We start from the raw sequence: 27,973 nt of genomic DNA, 5'->3' as shown, positions 1-27,973 counted from the left end.
GCCCATGCATCTCGGTGTGGCCGTACTTGTAGGCCATCGGCACACTGGGATTTTGTGTCTGAGATTTTCGGATGAAGCCAATGCTTTTTCAAAGACAGTCCGTCGCCAAATAGTTGACTTGAGTTGTACTTTTGGTGGGTAGGAGCGTTGGGCCAGTAACCGAAAGGTTGGTGGATCGAATCCCCGAGCTGACAAGGTAAAAATCTGTCGTTCTGCCCCTGAGCAAGGAAGTTAACCCACTGTTCACCGGGTGCCGAAGACGTGGATGTCGATTAAGGCAGCCCTCCGCTACCTCTCTGATTCAGAGGGGTTGGGTTAAATGTGGAAGACACATTTAAGTTGAATGCATTCAGTTGTACAACTGACTAGGTATCCCCTTTCCCATTCCCTTTTGACTGACAAAAACGGACAATGATGTACGTCATATACGATGTCATCCGTGTTCATGCGTTTGAGTGTGGTCATAGCCTCCTCTCGATTAACTACCCTACTTTCCCTCTAATGGTAGTACATGACCTGACATGGTCCTTGCCATCACAGCCTGTGATAACATGTGGCAACACCATGTCAGCAGAAGAAACCCTATGACTGACTGTACAATATGCCTAAAATACACAGCCATTGACACTTTTGTCACACTTTCAAACATGTTTTGGGTTAGATAAATTGATCAGTCACAGATTAGCCTTCCACCTACAGTACCAGTCAAAAGTTTGGACACACCTGCTCATTCAAGGGTTTTTCTTTATTTTTACTATTTTCTACATTGTATAATAATAGTGAAGACATCAAACTATGAAATAACACATATGGAATCATGTAGTAACCAAAAAAGTGTTAAACTAATTTTATATTCTCTGATGACAGCTTTGCACACTTTTGGCACTCTCTCAACAAGCTTCACCTGGAATTATTTTCCTACAGTCTTGAAGGAGTTCCCACATATGCTGAGCACTTGTTGTATGCTTTTCAACTCAGCCCAAACCATCTCAATTGGGTTGAGGTCGGGTGATTGTGGAGGCCAGGTCATCTGCTGCAGCACTCCATCACTCTCCTTCTTGGTCAAATAGCCCTTACACAGCCTGGAGGTGTGTTGGGTAATTGTCCTGTTGAAAAACAAATGATTGTCCCACTCAGTGCAAACCAGATGGGATGGCGTATCGCTGCATAATGCTGTGGTAGCCATGCTCGTTCAGTGTGCCTTGAATTCTAAATAAATCACAGACAGTGTCACCAGCAACACACCATCACACCTCCTTCTCCATGATTCACGGTGGGAACCGCACATGCAAAGATCATCCATTCACCTACTCTGCGTCTCACAAAGACATGGCAGATTTTTTTACAAAAATCTCACATTTGGACTCATCAGACCAAAGGACAGATTTCCACTGGTCTAATGTCCATTGTTTCTTGGCCCAAGCAAGTCTCTTCTTTTTATTGGTGTCCTTTAGTAGTGATTTCTTTGAAGCAACTCGACCATGAAGGCCTGAAGGTCTCCTCTGAACAATTGATGTTGAGATGTGTCTGTTACTTGAACTCTGTGAAGCATTTATTTGGGCTGCAGTATCGGAGTCTGGTAACTCTAATGAAGTTATCCTCTGCAGCAGAGGTAACTCTGGGTCTTCCTTTCATGTGTCGGTCCTCATCATCATAGCGCTTGATTGATTTTGCGACTGTACTTGAAGAAACATTCCGGATTGAGTGACCTTCATAATTTTTTTTACCTTTATTTAACTAGGCAAGTCAAGTAAATGTTTTGGTTACTACATGATTCCATAGTTGATGTCTTCACTATTATTCTTGAATGTAGAAAATAGTAAAAATAAAGAAAAACCCTTGAATGAGTAGGTGTCCAAACTTGATTGCTACTGTGTACTTATTCACATCCAGTTCTTGTAGGAAATGCAAACTTGTAGCGTATGAGTTTTAAAAAGGCGTTTAAAGTTTTAAAATTTCCACTTTGTGACGTTTCAGACTTGATTTGCCATAACCAAAAATGTATCAACCCCTACAATAATCCATATAACAATTCACATTTCCTGTTGCTTCAGGATTATTTTCCTGCTGTAGCAAACTGTCTCAAAGTAAGATCATACCTCTGTACGGCCAACGACAATAAGTTTCCACAGACTGACACTGCGACTGTGCATTGATCAGCCAACCACTCCAGAAACGGAGCCTTCCTTAAAGCATGTTTGTTTTTGTTGAAAACCCTCAAAGGGCTCTTTTGAGTGTGAACGCAAACCCCAGCTCACAATGGAGCCCCCAGTCATTGTCTCTATAGCATGGCGGCCATTGCTTGCTGCAGAGCCTGCTGACTCATGAGTATAGATGGAGGGAGAAATGAAGGAGGGATGAGGGAGGGAGGGGGATAGAGGGGACAGTGTCAAGTTTGCTGAAGTTCATTCATACCAAAGAGAAAAGAGGAGAGGAAGAGAGGAGGGGGGAGACGCAACAAGCCAGCCATCTTATTTCTCAATCGCGCTGCAACAGTAGCCATGACAACCCAGTCCGATGATCTCATAGCTGCTACCGAGTGCCATCCCTTAAAAAGAGCCAAGAGTTGTTGTTGGAGCTATAGACACGGAACAGACCACAGACAGAGCCAGGCACACAGCAGACGCACAGGAAAAGCAATACAAAAACTGACACTTTGAAGCTGCTGTATGGGAAATATGTAGAGTTCTGCAGAACACAGGCATTGTAGAGTACAACAATGTTCAGATCAATTCAGTTTCATACCAGTGAGCCAGCTATGGATCAAATACACGTGCTGTATTTGAATTACATGTAATGACTCATTTGAAACAGCATTTGTTGTGTATATGGACTGTACTTTCATACAATATTCTATTAAATACATACTTTGCAAGCATTTGGGATCTCTTTCTATTGTTGTGCGTGTGTGTTAAAGCCAAAGTCTGTAAAAAAATAAATAAAAAAAAAGTCTAAAATTTCACGTAATTTCAATTGAGGAAACACTGTAAACCTCTAGAGTTGTTTAAAGAATATGAATTAATAAATTAATACAACTCTCTTACCTGGTGATAACCAAAGTTATTTATATTTTTGTTGTCTTACAGCACTTGAACAGTTTGCAAACAGATGATGACTATTAAATCACAACAAAAAGTTATATTTCTATGAAATGGCATTCATTGAGCACAGATCGGGCCCTATTTGCAAGTGAAAATGTAGTGTGACGCATTTGCAATGTTTACATTTTGATTGGTGGTCAGGCCCACTCTTTGATAGTTGGTCCACCTTACAGTGTGCCTAGTATTTTCACTTAAATATGCATCTGGTCACACAGAACTCAAAAGATGGGCCACTGTTCATATGCAACCAAGTATTGAGCCCCCTGGTGGCTGCTGACCAAACGCAAAGGTGTGAATACATTAGTGCACACTGTAGCAAACCGTAGCAAAACGTTTTGCAAGAAAAATGTGTTTCTTAATGAACAAATTCAGCTATGTCCCTCCCCATTTCGGCTTCCGTTTGATTCCAAGTGAATAAATACATCCCGGGTGGTGTTCAGTAAGCACAAAACAGTGGGAAAAACTGTGAAACAGGAAGTTACTACCTGAATCTCTCCAATATTGACTTGCCTAGTTAAATAAAAATACAGTAAAAAAAATCATTAAAAAAATTCATTTTCCATTGCAGGGCTATGCCCTAATGAACATGACCCTGGCAGGGATCCCTTAGTTGAGTCATCCCCTTAGCTGGTGAATCAGAAGTACATGTACAGTGTTAGACGAGGTCTTAAAAGAAACATTGTACACTTGGCCTTGATAATCATCTTCAGGTTTTAACAAGGTGACTGCAGCAACAAAATGCAATACTAGCAATCTCACACTGCTAAATGAATAGCCTAGGGGGCCTGTTTTCCAGACAGAGATTCTCCATTCAGAATGCTTTTCAGTCCTGAACTAGGCTTAATCTGTCCAGTTTACAGGACACAGATTAAGCTTTGTCCTGGACTAAGAAGCATGTTCAATGGAGAATATCTAGACTTCTATGAAACATACACTATAGGTCAAAATATGGTAAGCATTAGGCTAGGGACCAATGTACTGTTGGGCCGAAATTAAAAAGAGTATGTGTGTGAGAAAACAAAATACTATTTATTATGCTTAATTCAATGTGCAACCACACCTGAAGAGCTACTGCTACTTGATATCAGCCAATGAGGTCAGTGCAGCTGCAGCATCAACTTCCCTCTATGGCTTTGTCAATGTGGGTTGCCTGGGCAGAAAACAATTACAATTCAACACATTTTGTTGCCATGACAAGCGAAGAAACTTTTGCCAGTTTTTATTCCAAACAAACATCCACACACATTTTTTTTTTAAAACATGTACTAAAAAACATTTCCAAATGCAGTACTTCTAGTTTTCAGAGTATCCCCATTTGCTGGCATTATCATAGTGAAGGAAGTGTTCTAATGAGGGTAAATACAGAACCCTTTCCATTCCACATCAGAGACATCCAGGGTGTAGACTATTATTTACAGGTCTGTAATGTTGTCTTTCAAAACTGCAGTGAACGTTCAAGTAGAAACAGGTTAGGGGTTGAGAAGGCCTTACGAATTAAAAGCATAATTCCAACACCTTTATTTTCAAAATAATTCTCAGTTTCCACATCGACCTTGCTCCAAGCCGACATGTCATGAGGCATAAGGTACTACATCTCTGAGAAACTAAGTTTTCTCCAAGATGTCACACATCACTACTGTATAGATCGCCATAGATTTGGTGTGGGCAATCTGTGGGTGAAGGTTTTTGGTCTAGCCAGCAGTAACACACCTGATTCTATGAATCATCCAATGAATCATCGTCTTCCATGAAGGCTCATCGTCTTCCATTAAAACTTAGATTTAGTGGAATCAGGTGGAGCCTGCCCCCACATTGGCCCCTCGCAGGGTAAAATTGGCCACATTTTCTCCAAACCTTATGTTTATTTTCACATAGTTGTGTCTCAATAGGGCACTAGGCTCTAAATAGGAGTTGAGTGCAAGTGTTGGGTCACTCTGAGGAAGACATCAGCTTGACATCGAAACTTCAGTCATCTGTAACCTGCTCATCATAACAATGGATTAAAGCTGTGAAAAATAAATTAACCTCTGTATTTTTTGTTGAGTACTTTCTCCAAATCCTTTGTTCAACCCAAGTGTTCAATTCACTTTAAATGTCTGTTTTAAAACACAATTTGAGAATATTATACCATTTTTTGCATGCACAAATCATTTCAAAGTAACTAGATGAAGTTATGTGGTTATGATTGTTGCCCTTGTGAGGTAACTAAGGGATCTGGGAGTAATGTCTAATGTATTTACAGCCAGGAAAGCAATGATGCATACCCCACAAGACTTGCCACCAGAGGTCTCTTCACAATCCCCAAGTCCAGAACAGGTGCACAGTACTACATAGAGACATGACTACATTGAACTCTATTCCACATCAGGTAACTGATGCAAGCAGTAGAATCAGATTTAGAAAAACAGGTAAAAAATACCAGTGGTGTAAAGTACTTAAGTTAAAAGACTTTTAAGTACTACTTAAGTTGTTTTTTGGGGTATCTGTACTTTACTATTTATATTTTTGACAACTTTTACTTCACTACATTTCTAAAGAAAATAATGTACTTTTTACTCCATACATTTTCCCTGACACCCAAAAGTACTCGTTACATTTTGAATGCTAAGCAGGAAAAGGGTCCAATTAATTATATGATGTAGTGTTTTATCTTTTGTTTTATGTGTAATGTAAGTGTTTTAAGGTGCTGGCAGCAGCTAACGGGGATCCCTAATAAATACAAATACAAATGATAGAGCAATGAGCAGCAGGCGACAAAAAGCTTGGCATTGTGTGACCCATCCAAAGCTTTTGTTATATAATTGTGATCCACCAAGTAAACACACATCTGTAGAAATAGACAGTGCTAAATAAAGTTTCCTACATAAAATATACTGTATATTTCAACGTTTTTTTCCCCCATCATGACCTACAAGTAGTATCCAAGATGGCGTAGCAGTCGGACATCTTCATCCTCGTCTTGTCGTATATATCTTTTTATATATTTTTCTTCGCATATCTTTTTTATATTTTTCTAAACCTCAACTTCAAAATGCTCTCCTGCAACCCGCCTCACCCAATGTGGTGTGGATAGTTTTTTTTCTAAAATATTTTTATTTACCACGGAACCGGAATCCCCCAACAGAAGCTAGCCAGCTCACTAGCTACTAGCTAGTAGTCAGCTAACCACTGCTAGCGGTCATCACCTTTAGCTCGGAAAGCTCTCGCCAGTTTGTACAACGCGATTCAAACCAAATCATACCGAACCTATTTTCTCTCCATATCCCCGGGTTCCTACCGCTAGCTAGCTGCAATCTGAGTGACTACTCCTGGCTAATGTCTCTGTCCCGAAGCAAGCACCAATTAGCCTGAAGCTAGCCGATGCCCATCTCCCGGCTAGCTGAAGAGGCCCATCAGCCACTCCTGGGCAACAATACCCGGATCCCTTCTACTGCCGGTACGGGGCACAGAACCCCGCTGATCCTTCACGACTAGACTACCGACGCAATCTGCTGGAGGGGGTTCTCAACTGGCTCCTAAGTCGCGACGTTCCCTGAATGCCCATCTGCTAGCCTGCTAGCCGCGGCCCGCTAGCTGTCTAGAGCATATTAGCCTGTTAGCTAAATAGATCCATCGGCCAATTTCTTGGGCCACTATACCTATTTTTCCAATTGGACTTGGACCCCTCTGCTACTCGGAACCCTACTAATCCATCATGACTGGTCTATCAACGTCACCACACGCGGAGGCTAAAACCGACTTTCCTCCGTCGCGACGTCCCTCTAAGGCCCTCCTCATAGCTTGCTAGCCCCGGCCTGCCAGCTGTCTGAACCGCCGTGTCTCCAGCCAGCCCAACCACTCACTGGACCCCTATGATCACTCGGCTACACATGCCTCTCTCTAATATCAATATGCCTTGTCTATTACTGTCCTGGTTAGTGATTATTGTCTTATTTCACTGTAGAGCCTGTAGCCCTGCTCAATATGCCTTAACCCTGCTCAATATGCCTTAACCAATCAGTTAGTTCCACCTCCCACATATACGGTGACATCACCTGGTTTAAACGTCTTTAGAGACGATATCTCTCTCATCAATACTCAATGCCTAGATTTACCTCCAATGTGTCTCACATCCTACCATACCTTTGGCTGTACATTATGCCTTGAATCTATTCTATGGTGCCCAGAAACCTGCTCCTTTAACTCTCTGTTCCGAACGTACTAGACGACCAGTTCTGATAGCCTTTAGCTATACCCTTATCCTACTCCTCCTCTGATCCTCTGCTGATGTAGAGGTTAATCCAGGCCCTGCAGTGTCTAGCTCCACTCCTACTCCCCAGGTGCTTGCATTTGTTGAATTCTGTAACCGTAAAATCCTTGGTTTCATGCATGTTAAAATTAGAAGCCTCCTCCCTAAGTTTGTTTTATTCACTGCTTTAGCACAATCTGCCAATCCAGATGTCCTAGCCGTGTCTGAATCCTGGCTTAGGAAGAACACCAAAAACCCTGACACTTCCATCCCTAACTATCACATTTTCCGACAAGAAAGAACTACCAAAGGGGGCGGTGTTGCAATCTACTGCTGAGATAGCCTGCAGAGTTCTGTCTTACTATTCAGGTCTGTACCCAAACAATCGAGCTTCTACTTTTAAAAATCCACCTTTCCAGAAACAAGTCTCTCACCGTTGCCGCTTGCTATAGACCACCCTCTGCTCTCAGCTGTGCCCGGGACACCATATGTGAATTGATTGCCCCCCATCTATCTTCTGAGCACATGCTGCTAAGTGACCTAAACCGGGACATGCTTAACACCCCGGCCATCCTACAATCTAAGCTTGATGCTATCAATCTCACACAAATTATCAATAAACCCACCAGGTACAACCCCAAATCTGTAAACACGGGCACCCTCATAGATAGCCTAACCAACCTGCTCTCCAAATACACCTCTGCTGTTTTCAACCAAGATCTCAGCGATCACTGCCTCATTGCCTGCAACCGCGGTCAAACGACCACCCCTCATCACTGTTAAACGCTCCCTAAAACATTTCAGCGAGCAGGCCTTTCTAATCGACCTGGCCCGGGTATCCTGGAAGGATATTGACCTCATCTCGTCAGTAGAGGATGCCTGGTTATTCTTTAAAAGTGCCTTCATAACCATCTTAAATAAGCATGCCCCATTCAACAACAAAAAAAATAGAACCAGGAACAGAAATAGCCCTTGGTTCTCTCCAGACCTGACTGCCCTTGACCAGCACAAAAACATCCTGTGGCGTTCTGCATTAGCATTGAATAGCCCCCGTGATATGCAACTTTTCAGGGAAGTTAGGAACCAATATACACAGGCAGTTAGGAAAGCTAAGGCTAGCTTTTTCAAGCAGAAATTTGCATCCTGTTGTACAAACTCAAAAACGTTCTGGGACACTGTAAAGTCCATTGAGAATAAGAGCATCTCCTCCCAGCTGCCCACTGCACTGAGGCTAGGAAACACTGTCACCACGATAAATCCACTATAATAGAGAATTTCAATAAGCATTCTTCTACAGCTGGCCATGATTTACACCTGGCTACCCCTACCCCGGTCAACAGCCCTGCACCCCCCACAGCAACTCGACCAAGCCTCCCCCATTTCTCCTTCCCCCAAATCCAGATAGCTGATGTTCTGAAAGAGCTGCAAAATCTGGACCCCTAAAAATCAGCCGGGCTAGACAATTTGGACCCTCTCTTTCTAAAATTATCTGAAGAAATTGATGCAACCCCTATTACTAGCCTGTTCAACCTCTCTTTCGTATCGTCTGAGATTCCCAAAGATTGGAAAGCTGCCGCGGTCATCCCCTCTTCAAAGGGGGAGACACTCTAGACCCAAACTGCTACAGACCTATATCTATCCTACCCTGCCTTTCTAAGGTCTTCAAAAGGCAGGTTAACAAACATATTACCGACCATTTCGAATCCCACTGTACCTTCTCCGCTATGCAATCTGGTTTCCGAGCTGGTCATGGGTGCACCTCAGCCACCCTCAAGGTCCTAAACGATATCATAACCGCCATCGATAAGAGTGCAGCCGTATTCGTCGACCTGGCCAAGGCTTTCTTCTCTGTCAATCACAACATTCATATTGGCAGACTCAAGAGCCTTGGTTTCTCAAATGATTGCCTCGCCTGGTTCACCAACTACTTCTCTGATAGAGTTCAGTGTGTCAAATCGAAGGACCTGTTGTCCGGACCTCTGGCAGTCTCTATGGGGGTGCCACAGGGTTCAATTCTCGGGCCGACTCTCTTCTCTGTATACATCAATGATGTCGCTCTTGCTGCGGGTGATTCTCTGATCCATCTCTACGCAGACGACAGCATTCTGTATACCTCTGGCCCTTCTTTGGACACTGTGCTAACTAACCTCCAGACGAGCTTCAATGCCATACAACTCTCCTTCTGTGACCTCCAACTGCTCTTAAATGCAAGTAAAACTAAATGCATACTCTTCAACCGATCGCTGGCCGCACCTGCCCGCACGTCCAGCATCACTACTCTGGACGGTTCTGACTTAGAATATGTGGACAACTACAAATACCTAGGTGTCTGGTTAGACTGTAAACTCACCTTCCAGACATACATTAAGCATCTCCAATCCAAAATTAAATCTAGAAGAATCAGCTTCCTACTTCGCAACAAAGCATCCTTCACTCATGCTGCCAAACATACCCTCGTAAAACTGACCATCCTGATCCTCGACTTTGGCGATGTCATTTACAAAATAGCCTCCAACACTCTACTCAACAAATTGGATGCAGTCTATCACAGTGACATGCTTTTTGTCACCAAAGCCCCATATACTACCCACCACTGCGACCTGTACGCTCTCGTTGGCTGGCCCTCGCTTCATACTCGTCACCAATCCCACTGACTCCAGGTCATCTACAAGTCTCTGCTAGGTAAAGCCCCGCCTTATCTCAGCTCACTGGTCACCATAGCAGCACCCACCCGTAGCACGCTCTCCAGCAGGTATATCTCACTGGTCACCCCCAAAGCCAATTCTTCTTTTGGCCGCCTTTCCTTACAGTTCTCTGCTGCCAATGACTGGAACGAATTGCAAAAATCACTGAAGCTGGAGACTCATATCTCCCTCACTAGCTTTAAGCACCAGCTGTCAGAGCAGCTCACAGATCACTGCACCTGTACATAGCCCATCTGTAACGGTCGTTGTATGAAGAAGGTGTGGACCAAAGCACAGCGTGGTAAGTGTTAATGTTATTTTTATTTAAACTGAACACAAAACAAAATAACAAAGAGAATGACCGAAACAGTTCTGTCTGGTGCAGACACAAAAACAGAAAACAACTACCCACAACCCATAGTGGGAAAACAGGCTGCCTAAGTATGGTTCTCAATCAGAGATAACGACAGACAGCTGTCCCTGATTGAGATCCATACCCGGCCAAAAACAAAGAAATACAAAAACATAGAAAAAAGAACATAGAACTCCCACCCTAGTCACAACCTGGCCTAACCAAAATAGAGAATAAAAAGCCTCTCTATGGCCAGGGCGTGACACCATCCAACTACTTCATCCCCATACTGTATGTCTTTATTTATCTTGCTCCTTTGCACCCCAGTATCTCTACTTGCACATTCATCTTCTGCACATCTACCATTCCAGTGTTTAATTGCTATATTGTAATTACTTCGTCACCATGGCCTATTTATTGCCTTTACGTCCCTTATCCTACCTCATTTGCACACGGTATATAGGCTTTTTCTACTGTATTATTGACTGTATGTTTGTTTATTCCATGTGTAATTCTGTGTTGTTGTATGTGTCAAACTGCTTTGCTTTATCTTGGACAGGTCGCAGTTGTAAATGAGAACTTGTTCTCAACTAGCCTACCTGGCTAAATAAAAGTGAAATAAAAATATAAAATAATTAAGCATGTTTCTGGACGGTACCCAGTCTTAAGTTGCAACCCTAGAGAGGAATTCCTCTCAACGCATCAGTGGGGCTCCAACCCACCTCTTGGGAAAATCTGTCAGACTAATTCCTGTCACCCTTTTGGAAATACAGCCAGAGTCATTCCTGTTACCACTTGGGATATACTGCCAGAATAATTTCTGTGATGTCTATTGTTTCCCCCAATTCTCTCTTCCAGGCCCCTCCTCTTCCTTCCATCGGGGAGAGTGCTTCAGTGTTTAGCATGGTTCCTTTCCTGAACAGACACTCGACTTTCCTTCCTGCATGGGACACTTCTCGTAGCCCCTCTGTTAGAAGCCTGCAAATGGAAACAAAGGGCTTTCATTCAATTAAACTTGTAACCAGATTTCCAGTTGAAATGTTGAAAAACAACAGGCTTTCCACACAGCGAGAAAAAGCATGTTTCAATCCACTAACAATAGTTTTCTTTTGGTTTCAATCTGAAAACATTGTTTCTTTGAGTACAGGAATGCACATTTTGTTTTGGATGTTGTTTTTTGACTTGACCTGGAAACCAGTTAAAAGGTTTAATCGAATAGGGCCCACAGTCACAGCTTCTATGGGCTTTCCTGCTGAGGTGGGACGCACCTTTCCTTCCTCAATTCAACGGTTGTGTGTGGGTTTTAACCTTGAGAAAACCAATGACAACGAATACCATATGACAAACAATTGGCATCAAATATAAATTTCAAGTTTTGTCTGGTTAAAGCGAAAATGTAAAAACAATAATTGATGTGATTTTCGATCTTCTACAAATGGCAAGCCCACCCCACATGGCTTGATCAACTTAAACCCTTTGGTTTTCAGGCCTTCAAATGTCGAGTGCATGGACATCTAATCACATCACCGGTAGGACAATTGATCCTTGATCTGCATCTAATTATTATTGGCCTATTAGATTTATTTGATGTCTGACACGACTATTGTTCACAATTGCACCTAACAGAAACTGACAAAAAACAAAAACTCTGGCAGGTGAGATAACCCTTGTTAAAGGGATACTTCAGGATTTTGGCAATGATTAAAAATGATCTACTTCTCAAGAGTCTTGTGGATACCATTTTTATATCTCTGTGTCCAGTATGAAGGTAGTTAGAGGCTGTTTTGCGAGCCAATGCTAACTAGCGTTAGTGAAATGACTGGAAGTCTGTAGGTATCTACTAGCATGCTGTGTGTGTTCAGAATGGAAAGGGGGAGGAACAAGCAGACCTCAGATATACATGTACAGTGGGGCAAAAAAGTATTTAGTCAGCCACCAATTGTGCAAGTTCTCCCACTTAAAAAGATGAGAGAGGCCTGTAATTTTCATCATAGGTACACTTCAACTATGACAGACAAAATGAAAGAAAAAATCCAGAAAATCACATTGTAGGATTTTTAATGAATTTATTTGCAAATTATGGTGGAAAATAAGTATTTGGTCAATAACAAAAGTTTATCTCAATACTTTGTTATATACCCTTTGTTGGCAATGACAGAGGTCAAATGTTTTCTGTAAGTCTTCACAAGGATTTCACACACTGTTGCTGGTATTTTTGCCCATTCCTCCATGCAGATCTCCTCTAGAGCAGTGATGTTTTGGGGCTGTTGCTGGGCAACACGGACTTTCAACTCCCTCCAAAGATTTTCTATGGGGTTGAGATCTGGAGACTGGCTAGGCCACTCCAGGACCTTGAAATGCTTCTTACGAAGCCACTCCTTCGTTGTCCGGGCGGTGTGTTTGGGATCATTGTCATGCTGAAAGACCCAGCCACGTTTCATCTTCAATGCCCTTGCTGATGGAAGGAAGTTTTCACTCAAAATCTCACGATACATAGCCCCATTCATTCTTTCCTTTACACGGATCAGTCGTCCTGGTCCCTTTGCAGAAAAACAGCCCCAAAGCATGATGTTTTCACCCCCATGCTTCACAGTAGGTATGGTGTTCTTTGGATGCAACTCAGCATTCTTTGTCCTCCAAACACGACGAGTTGAGTTTTTACCAAAAAGTTATATTTTGGTTTCATCTGACCATATGACATTCTCCCAATCTTCTTCTGGATCATCCAAATGCTCTCTATGAAACTTCAGACGGGCCTGGACATTTACTGGCTTAAGCAGGGGGACACGTCTGGCACTGCAGGATTTGAGTCCCTGGCGGCGTAGTGTGTTACTGATGGTAGGCTTTGTTACTTTGGTCCCAGCTTTCTGCAGGTCATTCACTAGGTCCCCCCGTGTGGTTCTGGGATTTTTGCTCACCGTTCTTGTGATCATTTTGACCCCACGGGGTGAGATCTTGCGTGGAGCCCCAGGTCGAGGGAGATTATCAGTGGTCTTGTATGTCTTCCATTTCCTAATAATTGCTCTCACAGTTGATTTCTTCAAACCAAGCTGCTTACCTATTGGAGATTCAGTCTTCCCAGCCTGGTGCAGGTCTACAATTTTGTTTCTCGTGTCCTTTGACAGCTCTTTGGTCTTGGCCATAGTGGAGTTTGGAGTGTGACTGTTTGAGGTTGTGGACAGGTGTCTTTTATACTGATAAAAAGTTCAAACAGGTGCCATTAATACAGGTAACGAGTGGAAGACAGAGGAGCCTCTTAAAGAAGAAGTTACAGGTCTGTGAGAGCCTGAAATCTTGCTTGTTTGTAGGTGACCAAATACTTATTTTCCACCATAATTTGCAAATAAATAAATTCATTAAAAATCCTACAATGTGATTTTCTGGATTTTTTTTCTAATTTTGTCTGTCATAGTTGAAGTGTACCTATGATGAAAATTACAGGCCTCTCTCATCTTTTTAAGTGGGAGAACTTGCACAATTGGTGGCTGACTAAATACTTTTTTGCCCCACTGTATCCCAATTAAACAGAAACAACTTTCCTAGACTTCTAACTAGTCTAAGTAACCATGGCCATCCCACACATCTATGGGAGAGGTTTATGCAGAATAAAGTACTGAATGTGATACGTATTGTGGGCTGAAGTACAGCCCACACACACAACACTATCAGAAAATGTCCAACAGAGCCACATACAAAATAGAATGACTTACCATTGGAATTAGAAATATTTGGAAAATTCTGTAATCTGTCCGTGATTATAAGCCCCATTTTAGTTTCTCCAGACATGGGAGTATTAGACCAGCTTACTCCAACCAAACAAACTTAATAGGTTAGACCAACTTGTGACTCTGAACTTTGCTATCCAAAGCCAACCATTGTTTTCCATTTCAAAAGCTCTATTTCCTCACCTTTAAGTCAAGTCATTGTGCGTGTGATTATTGACTGTTGTGAATATGAATTAAACTTCCAGCACTCAGTAAGACATGAACCTGATACAGTATGACTGTGTTTTGTCAGATGAAAGGTGTGTCAGCACACAGTCTTCCCCATCCGTAGTATGTTCAGCACTGCGCCGGCCAAGCAAGACTATTAGCACTAGCAACTTGCATGAGCATTAATATAGAGACCTCATTAGATTAGAGACTGTATTTGTCTGTGGATATTTATTAGCTATCAGGGAAACATTCCAAAGCTTAACAATGCTTGCTGCTTCGATGGTAAGGTCAGGGAGGACATGGTATCCCCGTCCATGGACAAATAAGCACAGAATATCCCACTTTTTCTCAATCAATATTTGACTGTTTGGCAACTTTCCCATCCCTTTGAAATTGTTGTGGTCGAGAGAGTGAGTAAGAGAGAGAGATGTTTACATGGTCCTGAACTTTGTCTCTTCCCAAATCCTGATTTGAGTTAGGAGCAATTGTGACAAAGCAATGGTGTTTCCCGATAGGTATTTGTTTTCTTGCTTACAGTGCATAAAAAAACACACACAAATAGTCTTACTCTCCCTAAAAGCAGATTTTGTTCAGACTTTCAAAGCATTTATGAGTGAGCGACTAGACACAACCTTGAACTTCACATGTCCCCAAACGTCATCATATACACACACACCACTGTGCATATCTACTGCTCTGATTGTTTAACTGAAATACAAACATATCTCACTAATTTAAGTCCCATCACACATATTTCCCATACTAGCTGAACAATGGTGAGGAAAGTGGGAATTAAGCAAACCACAGGGAGGGCTATATATTCAAATGTATTTTTACTCTTCTGTTGGTTCTCAGTTACCCCTCATAGGCGCCATGAGTCTTGCACATTCCATTTGATCACATCCCAATGGGCACAGATGTCAATTCGACCCTTATTCTACAATTACGTGGAAACAACGTTGATTCAACCAGTGTGTGCCCAGTCACAAAGGCCTACTGTTATCCATTAAAGTTGAGCCGCACTATCCTATTGTGCAGAGTGGATCACCACAGTGTTCAGATGACCTGAAATGTACCTTTAGCTACTCAATAAACCAAACAAACAAGTGACAACCTGCCTGGATGGATATTATGATGATAATCACTGGTAGCCTTTAAGATTCATTAAGTACAGTCTTACCGATGCACTTGATCTCGAACCCTCCGGGCGGTTTGAGGGCCCGCCTCGTCCATCCCTCTCTGAGCCCCTCGAGGTGGTGTTCCTTCCCTTGGATTAGCAGGACATCCTGGTCAATCCAGCCTAGGAAGAAAGTCTCCGATATCGCATCGGTCACTTTCTTATTCCAGAAGTGCTGCATGTTGACGGCTTTGAAATCGGCAAATATCTCGTAGCCCGTGTGATGTTGCTGGAGCTTGTCGGTTACCGCGGGCGACTCCTCGGCGCCAACCCGAGACAGCACTATGCCCAGGGAGTGAGGCGCGATCTGCAGAAATGTATCCATATCTCAAATTGCTTCGTTCTCCGCTACACCATGAATGACAACAACGTCCAATTTCTCAGAGCAACATGTTTTACAGTATGTTTTATTCCGTACTTTGATATATTTCCAAAACGAGCACATCTTTCTGATGTTTCAATCTTGATTTAGGTCTATTGAAAACTGTAGGTTACCACACAAACCTGACAGCACACATTTGATCTGCATCACGCAAAATGGAAATGTAGGCTATAGCCTATTCTTACAATAAATGTTGTCACTATCTGTGTCCAAAAACGAATCTCAACATGTCAAACGTTTTTATCAGGCGACAGTAGCATACCAATTTAACAGACAAATGAACTCTCAAACCCAAGCTTTCACATATGGCCTTTCAAAGAAAATAGGTGAACCGATTATTCCATGACCCACTTCCCAAGACGGTGAGAACCCCTCATCTGTGTGTGTACATCGATCGATCAGTGCACAGAGATTATAGCTCCAAGTGCAGGCGATGACTTCATCGTTCTGCCGTTCATGACTTCATTTGGTGCGTAAAGGCAGCCTCCCTCCCATTCAACGAGGGCGCACCGCGTCTCCGCATTCATCCAAAAAGGAATAAATAATCCAAACTGGGTTACACTTTCTTCTGTTCTGTGTAAAACGCCTGACACATAGCCTAGTGTATACCATTCTCATTCAACCTCTCGGTTCTTTGAGAAGATAGAAGCCAATTCGAAGAGGAACAGGACCACCAAATATTTGACCGTAACTCCACCTACAGCCAACCCTCTGAACATTATGAGCTCCATACCGGGGTATTGCAACAGGTGAACATAAAAATATTTGACAGTCAAATGACAGGCGATGGAAGTATAGACCAGCTGTGTAGGCAGACTGGTCTCATAGACTAGACGTAACATAGTAAATGTAAATGTGATATGTTACCGTTGGTATGGTTACATAAAATACAAAATATTTTTATAACTAACCCAAGATAGACCAGATCCTGTCATTTCCAATGGGAGTAAATTAATCATAGTGGGAAGAACAAGCAATGAGGTGGGTAGAGCCAAGCACGAGCTAGTGAGATCCTATGAATGCGTTCTAGTCTTTATTTGCGAATTTCCATTAGGGAACGCCTACTCTGTGAAATGTGCACGTGCAATAACTCAATTCGCCCTTGCACTCCTTCTAAACAATGCCTTTTTTAGATACTTTGGCAAAGGGTAAAGTCTACAAAACCAAAACGCGGTATCCTCTGTTTGATACAGATTCTAGTACTGGAAACATTAAATTGTTTGGATATGAAATGTTTCATCTGTAAAACAAAATAAATGGCAGAATGTTAGCCAAAATCCATTTTGCTCCATCTTCTCCCACTGCTGGCCACTGGGTTTCCTCTCATCTCCATATTTGGTAGTGAGTGGAAATGCCAACCAGATGATTCACATTTATACATCTGGTGAAATATCCGTTGCTCTGATGAGGTCATAACTGACCAAATGTGTTAGCCTATATGGCCAAAAATAAAAAGGTGAAATGAGGGAACATCTTTTTGTCATTTCTTGAACTTGGGATTTCGTTTCTTGATCTTGGGATTTCATTTTAAGTTATTGTCATATATGGCAGAGCGCCCAGCTATTAAAGCGAGAGAGCGCACCTGTTACTCACTCCCTAACCTTAGCCCTTTTAGCTGCTAACCCTAACTTTAACCCCTAGAGCTAATGTTAGCCAGCTAGTTAACGTTAGTGACCTAGCCACCTATCTAACGTTAGCCACAACAAATTGGAATTCGTAACATATCATACGTTTTGTGAATTCATAGTATATTATATGTTTTGCAAATTTGAAACATATTGTATGTTTTGAAAATTCGTAACATATTGTACGAATTGCAATTCATAACATATTGTACTAGCTGCAATTCGTAACATATCATAACGATATATAATTTGTAACATATCATATGAAATGGATGATGGACATCCACAATTAATACAAAATGGAGTGTCTCGGATTTACATACAGAATCATATGAAATGCTCTGATTCCATGTTGGTGTAAGCTATGTAGGCTAGTGATGATGTTTACTTAGTAGGCTAGGCTACTGTAGGCTAGTGATGATGTTTACTTAGTAGACTAGGCTACTGTAGGCTGGTGATGATGTTTACTTAGTAGGCTAGGCTACTGTAGGCCAGGCTACTGTAGACTTAGTAATTACTTGCATATTTGAGCAGTTTTGTAGGGCTACACAAGTGAACTAAGGAATAGTAGGCATATTCCTCTTGTGGAATTACAAAACACAACTCAATTATGCAATTAAAAAGCAATTACTCAACTGAGCAAATTGATCAATATTAGTAGTGGCCGGCCAAAATTAATAGCAATTCCATCTATCTGGTCTAAAGAAAAAAAGGTCAAGCTAAAATGCTGAAATATCTGCAGCACTACAGAATTAATGCCTTTGTACGTGAAGGAATTTAATTCCTTGAGAGAAAATATTGAAAAATGGAACATGAAAATGGTGTTTGAAAGTAAATTTGCTTATTTACTGTCAGAGTCCACGCCAACCCAGACACTCTCCATTCAAGCAACTGCTTATTCCTGATTCTCTATTGGTTATTGTCCTAGAAATTCTAAACAATATAACAATATTTCACATCATGACCAAAGTTAGAAAGAAGTACTTGCCACTGGCATTCAGGTAAAAAGTATTAAAAAAGTATTCAAGGGGTAGGCTTTATTTCAATAGTTGAGAGTATTTAATACAGTATCTTACAGACGGCATATTTAAAAAGGGATCATTCTTACAAATGCATGAAGCAGCCTCAGGTCACAAGATACGTTTTTAATGAGTTAGGGTTGAAAAGAAGGAAAGTATCACTTTGTCCAAAATGTATCACTTCGTTCTAACTTTTTTATGTTAGGTGTGTTCACACATCCCAAGCTTAAGAAATATTATGTCTAACATTGTGTTTCGACAATACTGTGACCACAACAGCTTATTATAACTTGAAAATCAACAATACAATAGCAATATACTGTATAATAATGTTTATGTATTTAGGTGAAACTCATAGATGATACATTTGGATTGAATTGCATTTATATATCACTTTTCACTAAGTTCCAAACCTTTTATTATTGTAAGAGAGGGACTCTCGTAGTGTAGCGGTCTAACGGTGGTCTAACGGTGGTCTAACGGTGGTCTAACGGCGGTCTAACGGCGGTCTAACGGCGGTGGGTGGTCTAACGGTGGTCTAACGGCGGTCTAACGGTGGTCAAACGGCGGTCTAACGGCGGTCTAACGGTGGTCTAACGGTGGTCTAACGGTGGTCTAACGGCGGTCTAACGGTGGTCTAACGGCGGTCTAACGGCGGTCTAACGGCGGTCTAACGGTGGTCTAACGGCGGTCTAACGGTGGTCTAATAGTCTAAGCCACTGCATCCAGAACACACACTCTCTCCTCTACCTTTCCTTTCTACAGTGCCTTGCGAAAGTATTCGGCCCCCTTGAACTTTGCAACCTTTTGCCACATTTCAGGCTTCAAACATAAAGATATAAAACTGTATTTTTTTGTGAAGAATCAACAACAAGTGGGACACAATCATGAAGTGGAACGACATTTATTGGATATTTCAAACTTTTTTAACAAATCAAAAACTGAAAAATTGGGCGTGCAAAATTATTCAGCCCCCTTAAGTTAATACTTTGTAGCGCCACCTTTTGCTGCGATTACAGCTGTAAGTCGCTTGGGGTATGTCTCTATCAGTTTTGCACATCGAGAGACTGACATTTTTTCCCATTCCTCCTTGCAAAACAGCTCGAGCTCAGTGAGGTTGGATGGAGAGCATTTGTGAACAGCAGTTTTCAGTTCTTTCCACAGATTCTCGATTGGATTCAGGTCTGGACTTTGACTTGGCCATTCTAACACCTGGATATGTTTATTTTTGAACCATTCCATTGTAGATGTTGCTTTATGTTTTGGATCATTGTCTTGTTGGAAGACAAATCTCCGTCCCAGTCTCAGGTCTTTTGCAGACTCCATCAGGTTTTCTTCTAGAATGGTCCTGTATTTGGCTCCATCCATCTTCCCATCAATTTTAACCATCTTCCCTGTCCCTGCTGAAGAAAAGCAGGCCCAAACCATGATGCTGCCACCACCATGTTTGACAGTGGGGATGGTGTGTTCAGGGTGATGAGCTGTGTTGCTTTTACGCCAAACATAACGTTTTGCATTGTTGCCAAAAAGTTACATTTTGGTTTCATCTGACCAGAGCACCTTCTTCCACATGTTTGGTGTGTCTCCCAGGTGGCTTGTGGCAAACTTTAAACGACACTTTTTATGGATATCTTTAAGAAATGGCTTTCTTCTTGCCACTCTTCCATAAAGGTCAGATTTGTGCAATATACGACTGATTGTTGTCCTATGGACAGAGTCTCCCACCTCAGCTGTAGATCTCTGCAGTTCATCCAGAGTGATCATGGGCCTCTTGGCTGCATCTCTGATCAGTCTTCTCCTTGTATGAGCTGAAAGTTTAGAGGGACGGCCATGTCTTGGTAGATTTGCAGTGGTCTGATACTCCTTCCATTTCAATATTATCGCTTGCACAGTGCTCCTTGGGATGTTTAAAGCTTGGGAAATATTTTTGTATCCAAATCCGTCTTTAAACTTCTTCACAACAGTATCTCGGACCTGCCTGGTGTGTTCCTTGTTCTTCATGATGCTCTCTGCGCTTTTAACGGACCTCTGAGACTATCACAGTGCAGGTGCATTTATACGGAGACTTGATTACACACAGGTGGATCGTATTTATCATCATTAGTCATTTAGGTCAACATTGGATCATTCAGAGATCCTCACTGAACTTCTGGAGAGAGTTTGCTGCACTGAAAGTAAAGGGGCTGAATAATTTTGCACGCCCAATTTTTCAGTTTTTGATTTGTTAAAAAAGTTTGAAATATCCAATACATGTCGTTCCACTTCATGATTGTGTCCCACTTGTTGTTGATTCTTCACAAAAAAATACAGTTTTATATCTTTATGTTTGAAGCCTGAAATGTGGCAAAAGGTTGCAAAGTTCAAGGGGGCCGAATACTTTCGCAAGGCACTGTATATCTATCCTATCCAATAAACAAAACAAAGACATGTGACGAGTGCTACTTTCACTGCCAAAAATAAGAAAAAAAGAAGGGGACTCTCATTCAAAGCAGGAATGCCATTGTGTCCTCAAAAGGAAATAGAGAATGTCAGTTGTTAAGTGTTGTGTTTGTATATACTAGTGTGGAACCTGATCGTGTTCCTTTTCAGAGTGCTCCTTTTTTGGGGCCACAACAAAAACATGTACTGTTGGGGGAACACTGATATAGAGTGTTCAACTTCCTTTGTTTAGTTTTTTACGTTGATGGTCAGTAGGTCTGCCCCAGATTTTAAATCAGACATACTGTAACTAAACATTCATAACTGTTGTTATTATCTGATCTAACATAATTCATCTAACAATTGGTCATGTGTGCTGTTTTGAAACAAGATTTGAGGAGGGAATAATGATTTGTCAGGTATGATATACACTCAGTGAACAGTAGGATCAAGTTACCTCTGAATAAAGCTGTGGAATGTTTCTCCCTTGATGGACCTTTTTTTTACTATTATTTTTTAATATTAGATTAGTTTTAATATTGCAGATATATTGTAGCTTCCATCAATGTAATTGTCTGCATCACTTCTAATCCACCATTTATTTTTTGGCAAATATATATACACTGCTCAAAAAAATAAAGGGAACACTAAAATAACACATCCTAGATCTGAATGAAATATTCTTATTAAATACTTTTTTCTTTACATAGTTGAATGTGCTGACAACAAAATCACACAAAAATTATCAGTGGAAATCAAATTTATCAACCCATGGAGGTCTGGATTTTGAGTCACACTCTAAATTAAAGTGGAAAACCACACTACAGGCTGATCCAACTTTGATGTAATGTCCTTAAAACAAGTCAAAATGAGGCTCAGTAGTGTGTGTGGCCTCCACGTGCATGTATGACTTCTCTACAAAGCCTGGGCATGCTCCTCATGAGGTGGCGGATGGTCTCCTGAGGGATCTCCTCCCAGACCTGGACTAAAGCATCCTTCAACTCCTGGACAGTCTGTGGTGCGACGTGGTGTTGGTGGATGGAGCGAGACATGATGTCCCAGATGTGCTCAATTGGATTCAGGTCTGGGGAACGGGCGGGCCAGTCCATAGCATCAATGCCTTCCTCTTGCAGGAACTGCTGACACACTCCACCCACATGAGGTCTAGCATTGTCTTGCATTAGGAGGAACCCAGGGCCAACCACACCAGCATATGGTCTCACAAGGGGTCTGAGGATCTCATCTCGGTACCTAATGGCAGTCAGGCTACCTCTGGCGAGCACATGGAGGGCTGTGCGGCCTCCCAAAGAAATTCCACCTCACACCATGACTGACCCACCGCCAAACCGGTCATGCTGGAGGATGTTGCAGGCAGCAGAACGTTCTCCACGGCGTCTCCAGACTGTCACGTCTGTCACATGTGCTCAGTGTGAACCTGCTTTCATCTGTGAAGAGCACAGGGCGCCAGTGGCGAATTTGCCAATCTTGGTGTTCTCTGGCAAATGCCAAACGTCCTGCACTGTGTTGGGCTGTAAGCACAACCCCCACCTGTGGACGTCGGGCCCTCATGGAGTCTGTTTCTGACCGTTTGAGCAGACACATGCACATTTGTGGCCTGCTGGAGGTCATTTTGTAGGGCTCTGGCAGTGCTCCTCCTGCTCCTCCTTGCACAAAGGCGGAGGTAGCGGTCCTGCTGCTGGGTTGTTGCCCTCCTACGGCCTCCTCCACGTCTCCTGATGTACTGGCCTGTCTCCTGGTAGCACCTCCATGCTCTGGACACTACACTGACAGACACAGCAAACCTTCTTGCCACATCTCACATTGATGTGCCCTCCTGGATGAGCTGCACTACCTGAGCCACTAGAGTGAAAGCACCGCCAGCATTCTAGTGCTGGCAGTGTGCTACCACTAGAGCGAAAGCACCGCCAGCATTCAAAAGTGACCAAAACATCAGCCAGGAAGCATAGGAACTGAGAAGTGGTCTGTGGTCCCCACCTGCAGAACCACTCCTTTATTGGGGGTGTCTTGCTAAATGCCTATCATTTCCACCTGTTGTCTATTCCATTTGCACAACAGCATGTGAAATGTTTTGTCAATCAGTGTTGCTTCCTAAGTGGATAGTTTGATTTCACAGAAGTGTGATTGACTTGGAGTTACATTGTGTTGTTTAAGTGTTATCTTTATTTTGAGCAGTGTATATATTACACTGTACATACTGTATACATACATACAGTTGAAGTCGGAAGTTTACGTACACATCGGTTGGAGTCATTAAAACTCATTTTTCAACCACTCCACAAATGTCTTGTTAACAAACTATAGTTTTGGCAAGTCGGGTTAGGACATCTACTTTGTGCATGACACAATTCATTTTTCCAACAATTATTTACAGACAAATTATTTCACTTATCATTCACAATTCCAGTGGGTCAGAAGATTACATACACTAACTTGACTGTGCCTTTAAACAGCTTGGAAAATTCCAGAAAATGATGTCATGGCTTTAGAAGCTTCTGATAGGCAAATTTACATAATTTCAGTCAATTGGAGGTGTACCTGTGGATGTATTTCAAGGCCAACCTTCAAACTCAGTGCCTTTTTGCTTGACATCATGGGAAAATCAAAGGAAATCAGCCAAGACCTCAGAAAAAAAAATGTAGACCTCCACAAGTCTGGTTCATCCTTGGGAGCAATTTCCAAAAGCCTGAAGGTACCACGTTCATCTGTACAAACAATAGTACACAAGTATAAACACCATGGGACCACACAGCCGTCATACTGCTCAGGAAAGAGACGTGTTCTGACTCCTAGAGATTAATGTACTTTGGTGCGAAAAGTGCAAATCAATCCCAGAACGACAGCAAAGGACCCTGTGAAGATGCTGGAGGAAACAGGTACAAAATAATCTATATCCACAGTAAAATGAGTCCAATATCGACATAATCTGAAAGGCCTCTCAGCAAGAAAGAAGCCACTGCTCCAAAACCTCCATAAAAAATCCAGACTACGGTTTGCAACTGCACATGGGGACAAAGATCGTTATTTTTGGAGAAATGTCCTCTGGTCTGATGAAACAAAAATAGAACTGTTTGGCCATAATGACCATTGTTATGTTTGGAGGAAAAAGGGGGAGGCTTGCAAGCCGAAGAACACCATCCCAACCATGAAGCACAGGGGTGGCAGCATCCTGGTTTGGGGGTGCTCTGCTGCAGGAGGGACTGGTGCACTTAACAAAATAGATGACATCATGAGGACGGACAATTATGTGGATATATTGAAGCAACATCTCAAGACATCAGTCAGGAAAGCTTGGTCTCAAATGGGTCTTCCAAATGGACAATGACCCAAGCATACTTCCAAAGTTGTGGCAAAATGGCTAAAGGACAACAAAGTCAAGGTATTGGAATGTCCATCACAAAGCCCTGACCTCAATCCCATAGAAAATTTGTGGGCAGAACTGAAAAAGCGTGTGCGAGCAAGGAGGCCTACAAACCTGACTCAGTTACACCAGCTCTGTCAGGAGGAATGGGCCAAAATTCACTCAACTTATTGTGGGAAGCTGGTGGAAGGCTACCCGAAACGTTTGACACAAGTTAAACAATTTAAAGGCAATGCATGTAAACTTCTGTATGTAAACTTCTGATCCACTGGGAATGTGATGAAGAAATGAAAGCAGAAATAAATAATTATCTCTACTATTATTCTGACATTTTACATTCTTAAAATAAAGTGGTGATCCTAACTGATCTAAGACAGGGAATGTTTACTCTGATTAAATGTCAGGAATTGTGAAAAACTGAGTTTAAATGTATTTGGCTAAGGTGTATGTAAACTTCCGACTTCAACTGTACATACATGTACATACATACAGTGCCTTGCAAAAGTATTCGTCCCCCTTGGCGTTTTTCCTATTTTGTTGCATTACAACCTGTAACTTAAATTTAATTTTGTTCGGATTTCATGTAATGGACATACACAAAATAGTCAAAATTGGTGAAGTGAAATGAAAAAAATAACTTGTTTCATTAAATTCAACAAAAAATACACCGGAAAAGTGGTGCGTGCATATGCATTCACTCCCTTTGCTATGAAGCCCCCAAATAAGATCTGGTGCAACCAATTACCTTCAGAAGTCACATAATTAGTTAAATAAAATCCACCTTTGTGCAATCTAAGTGTCACATGATCTGTCACATGATCTCAGTATATTAATACCTGTTCTGAAAGGCCCCAGAGTCTGCAACACCACTAAGCAAGGGGAACCACCAATCAAGCGGCACCATGAAGACCAAGGAGCTCTCCAAACAGGTCAGGGTAAAAGTTGTGGAGAAGTACAGATTCGGGTTGGGTCATAAAAAAATATCTGAAACTTTGAACATCCCACAGAGCACCATCAAATCCATAATTTTTTTTAAATCGAACGAATATGGCACCACAACAAACCTGCCAAGAGAGGGCCACCCATCAAAACTCATGGACCAGGCAAGGTGGGCATTAATCAGAGGCAACAAAGAGACCAAAGACAATCCTGAAGGAACTGTAAAGCTCTACCGCGGAGATTGGAGTATCTGTCCATAGGACCACTTTAAGCCGTACACACCACAGAGCTGGGCTTTACAGAAGAGTGGCCAGAAAAAAAGCCATTGCTTCAAGAGGAAAATAAGCAAACACATTTGGTGTTTGCCAAAAGGCATGTGGGAGACTCCCCAAACATATGGAAGAAGGTACTCTGGTCAGATGAGACTAAAATTGAGCTTTTTGGCCATCAAGGAAAACGCTATGTCTGGCACAAACCCAACACCTCTCATCAACCCGAGAGCGCCATCCCCACAGTGAAGCATGGTGGTGGCAGCATCATGCTGTGGGGATGTTTTTCTCTCTGGTCACCCCCAAAGCCAATTCCTCCTTTGGCTGCCTCTCCTTCCAGTTCTCTGCTGCCAATGACTGGAACAAACTACAAAAATCTCTGAAACTGGAAACACATCTCCCTCACTAGCTTTAAGCACCAGCTGTCAGAGCAGCTTACAGATGACTGCACCTGTACATAGCCCATCTATAATTTAGCCCAAACAACTACCCCTTCCCCTACTGTATTTAGTTATTTTGCTCCTTTGCACCCCATTAATTCTATTTCTACTTTGCACATTCTTCCACTGCAAATTTACCATTCCAGTGTTTTACTTACTATATTGTATTTACTTCGCCACCATGGCCTTTTTTTTGCCTTTACCTCCCTTATCTCACATCATTTTCTCACATTGTATATAGACTTATTTTTCTACTGTATTATTGACTGTATGTTTGTTTTACTCCATGTGTAACTCTGTGTTGTTGTATGCGTCAAACTGCTTTGCTTTATCTTGGCCAGATCGCAATTGTAAATGAGAACTTGTTCTCAACTTGCCTACCCGGTTAAATAAAGGTTCAATTTAAAACTAAATATAGGTTAAGAACTTTTGTGAAAGAACACAGTTTGAAAGATATGGCAAATAGAAATCAAACCGGATGGACATCAGAAATAGATGGGAGAGGTTGAGGGTAAAGGAAGGACAGGAGTAAAAACAAACATAATAGAACTATTGTAAAATAGACTGTGACCATAAAATGTATACAGTATGTATAAGCTGGAAGTAAGAGGCCTAAGTGTTGTTGTTCACTAGTTTACTTCAATTAGGGGAGGGGTGGTAGGGTTAAAAAGTAATAAAGGAAAATATATATTTTTAAATATATGTATGTATGTACATTGGCTTGCGACAGTATTCACCCCCCCCCTTGGCATTTTTCCTATTTTGTTGCCTTACAACCTGGAATTAAAATGGATTTTGGGGGGGTTGTATCATTTGATTTGCACAACATGCCTACCACTTTGAAGTTGCAAAATATTTTTTTATTGTGAAACAAACAAGAAATAAGACAAAAAAACAGAACTTTAGCATAACTCTTCACCGCCCCGAAGTCAATACTTTGTAGAGCCACCTTTTTCAGCAATTACAGTTGCAAGTCTCTTGGGGTATGTCTCTACAAGCTTGTCACATCTAGCCACTGGGATTTTTGCCCATTCTTCAAGGCAAAACTGCTCCAGCCCCTTCAAATTGGATGGGTTCTGCTGGTGTACAGCAATCTTTAAGTCATACCACAGATTCTCAATTGGATTGGGGTCTGGGCCAAGAAATTGAAATGTTTCCCCTTAAACCACTCAAGTGTTGCTTTAGCAGTATTCTTAGGGTCATTGTCCTGCTGGAAGGTGAACCTCTGTCCCAGTCTCAAATCTCTGGAAGACAAACACGTTTCCCTCAAGAATTTCCCTGTATTTAGAGCCATCCACCATTCCTTCAATTCTGACCAGTTTCCCAGTCCCTGCCAATTATATATATATATTTTTTTAAATTTCACCTTTATTTAACTAGGCAAGTCAGTTAAGAACAAATTCTTATTTACAATGACGGCCTAGGAAAAGGGACTCCCAATCACGGCCAGTTGTGATACAGCCTGGAATCGAACCAGGGTCTGTAGTGACACCTCTAGCACTGAGATGCAGTGCCATAGACCACTGCGCCACTTGGGAGCCAGTTCATCACCTCTAGCGTACCTACACCGTGGAAATACAATACTGCATTGTGCCTGTTCCCAGTGGAAAGAGAACCCCCCCAATGGTTTTTAAAAAGGCTCCACAGGCTATCATTTTTAAGGAAGCTCCTTTGATGTCTGCTCAAAAATGGTCAAAATGTATTTTAATAGTGTTGTGGCTAGTGTACTGTTTTATTGTGTAATCTGCTGGGGGGGGGGGTTAAACACTAGAGAGGATGCAAACAGGCTAAACAAAATCATCAAGAAGGCTGGATCTACCATCAGGACCAACCAGGACAAACTAGAGCCCATGCTGGAGAAGCGGATCCTCAAAAAGCTTAGAAGTATAGAGGCCAACACTAGCCACCCCCTCCACAGTAACTGGCTGGAACATCGCAGTGCGATGGCAGGCAGATTTATTTTACCCAAGGCTAAAACAGAATATTTCTACAGATCCTTATTACCATATGCCATGAGGCTTTTTA

At 42.0% G+C, this 27,973-nt stretch overlaps 1 protein-coding gene across 1 annotated transcript in view; it reads right to left on the bottom strand.

Moving 5' to 3' along the window:
- Positions 1–16,514, bottom strand: part of LOC139374924 (storkhead-box protein 2-like) — a 64,473-nt gene extending 47,959 nt beyond the window's left edge. Inside the window, exon 1 of the mRNA XM_071116162.1 lies at positions 15,481–16,514. Within this exon, the coding sequence (XP_070972263.1) occupies positions 15,481–15,802 (322 nt within the window). The 5' untranslated portion in view covers positions 15,803–16,514. The remainder of the gene's footprint in view (positions 1–15,480) is intronic.
- Positions 16,515–27,973: the final 11,459 nt, after the last annotated feature.

This window comes from Oncorhynchus clarkii, chromosome 19, assembly GCF_045791955.1.
Source record: "Oncorhynchus clarkii lewisi isolate Uvic-CL-2024 chromosome 19, UVic_Ocla_1.0, whole genome shotgun sequence".
Taxonomy (NCBI): domain Eukaryota; kingdom Metazoa; phylum Chordata; class Actinopteri; order Salmoniformes; family Salmonidae; genus Oncorhynchus; species Oncorhynchus clarkii.
Note: the sequence above shows the minus strand (reverse complement) of the source record. Positions and strands in the feature narration are given on the sequence as shown.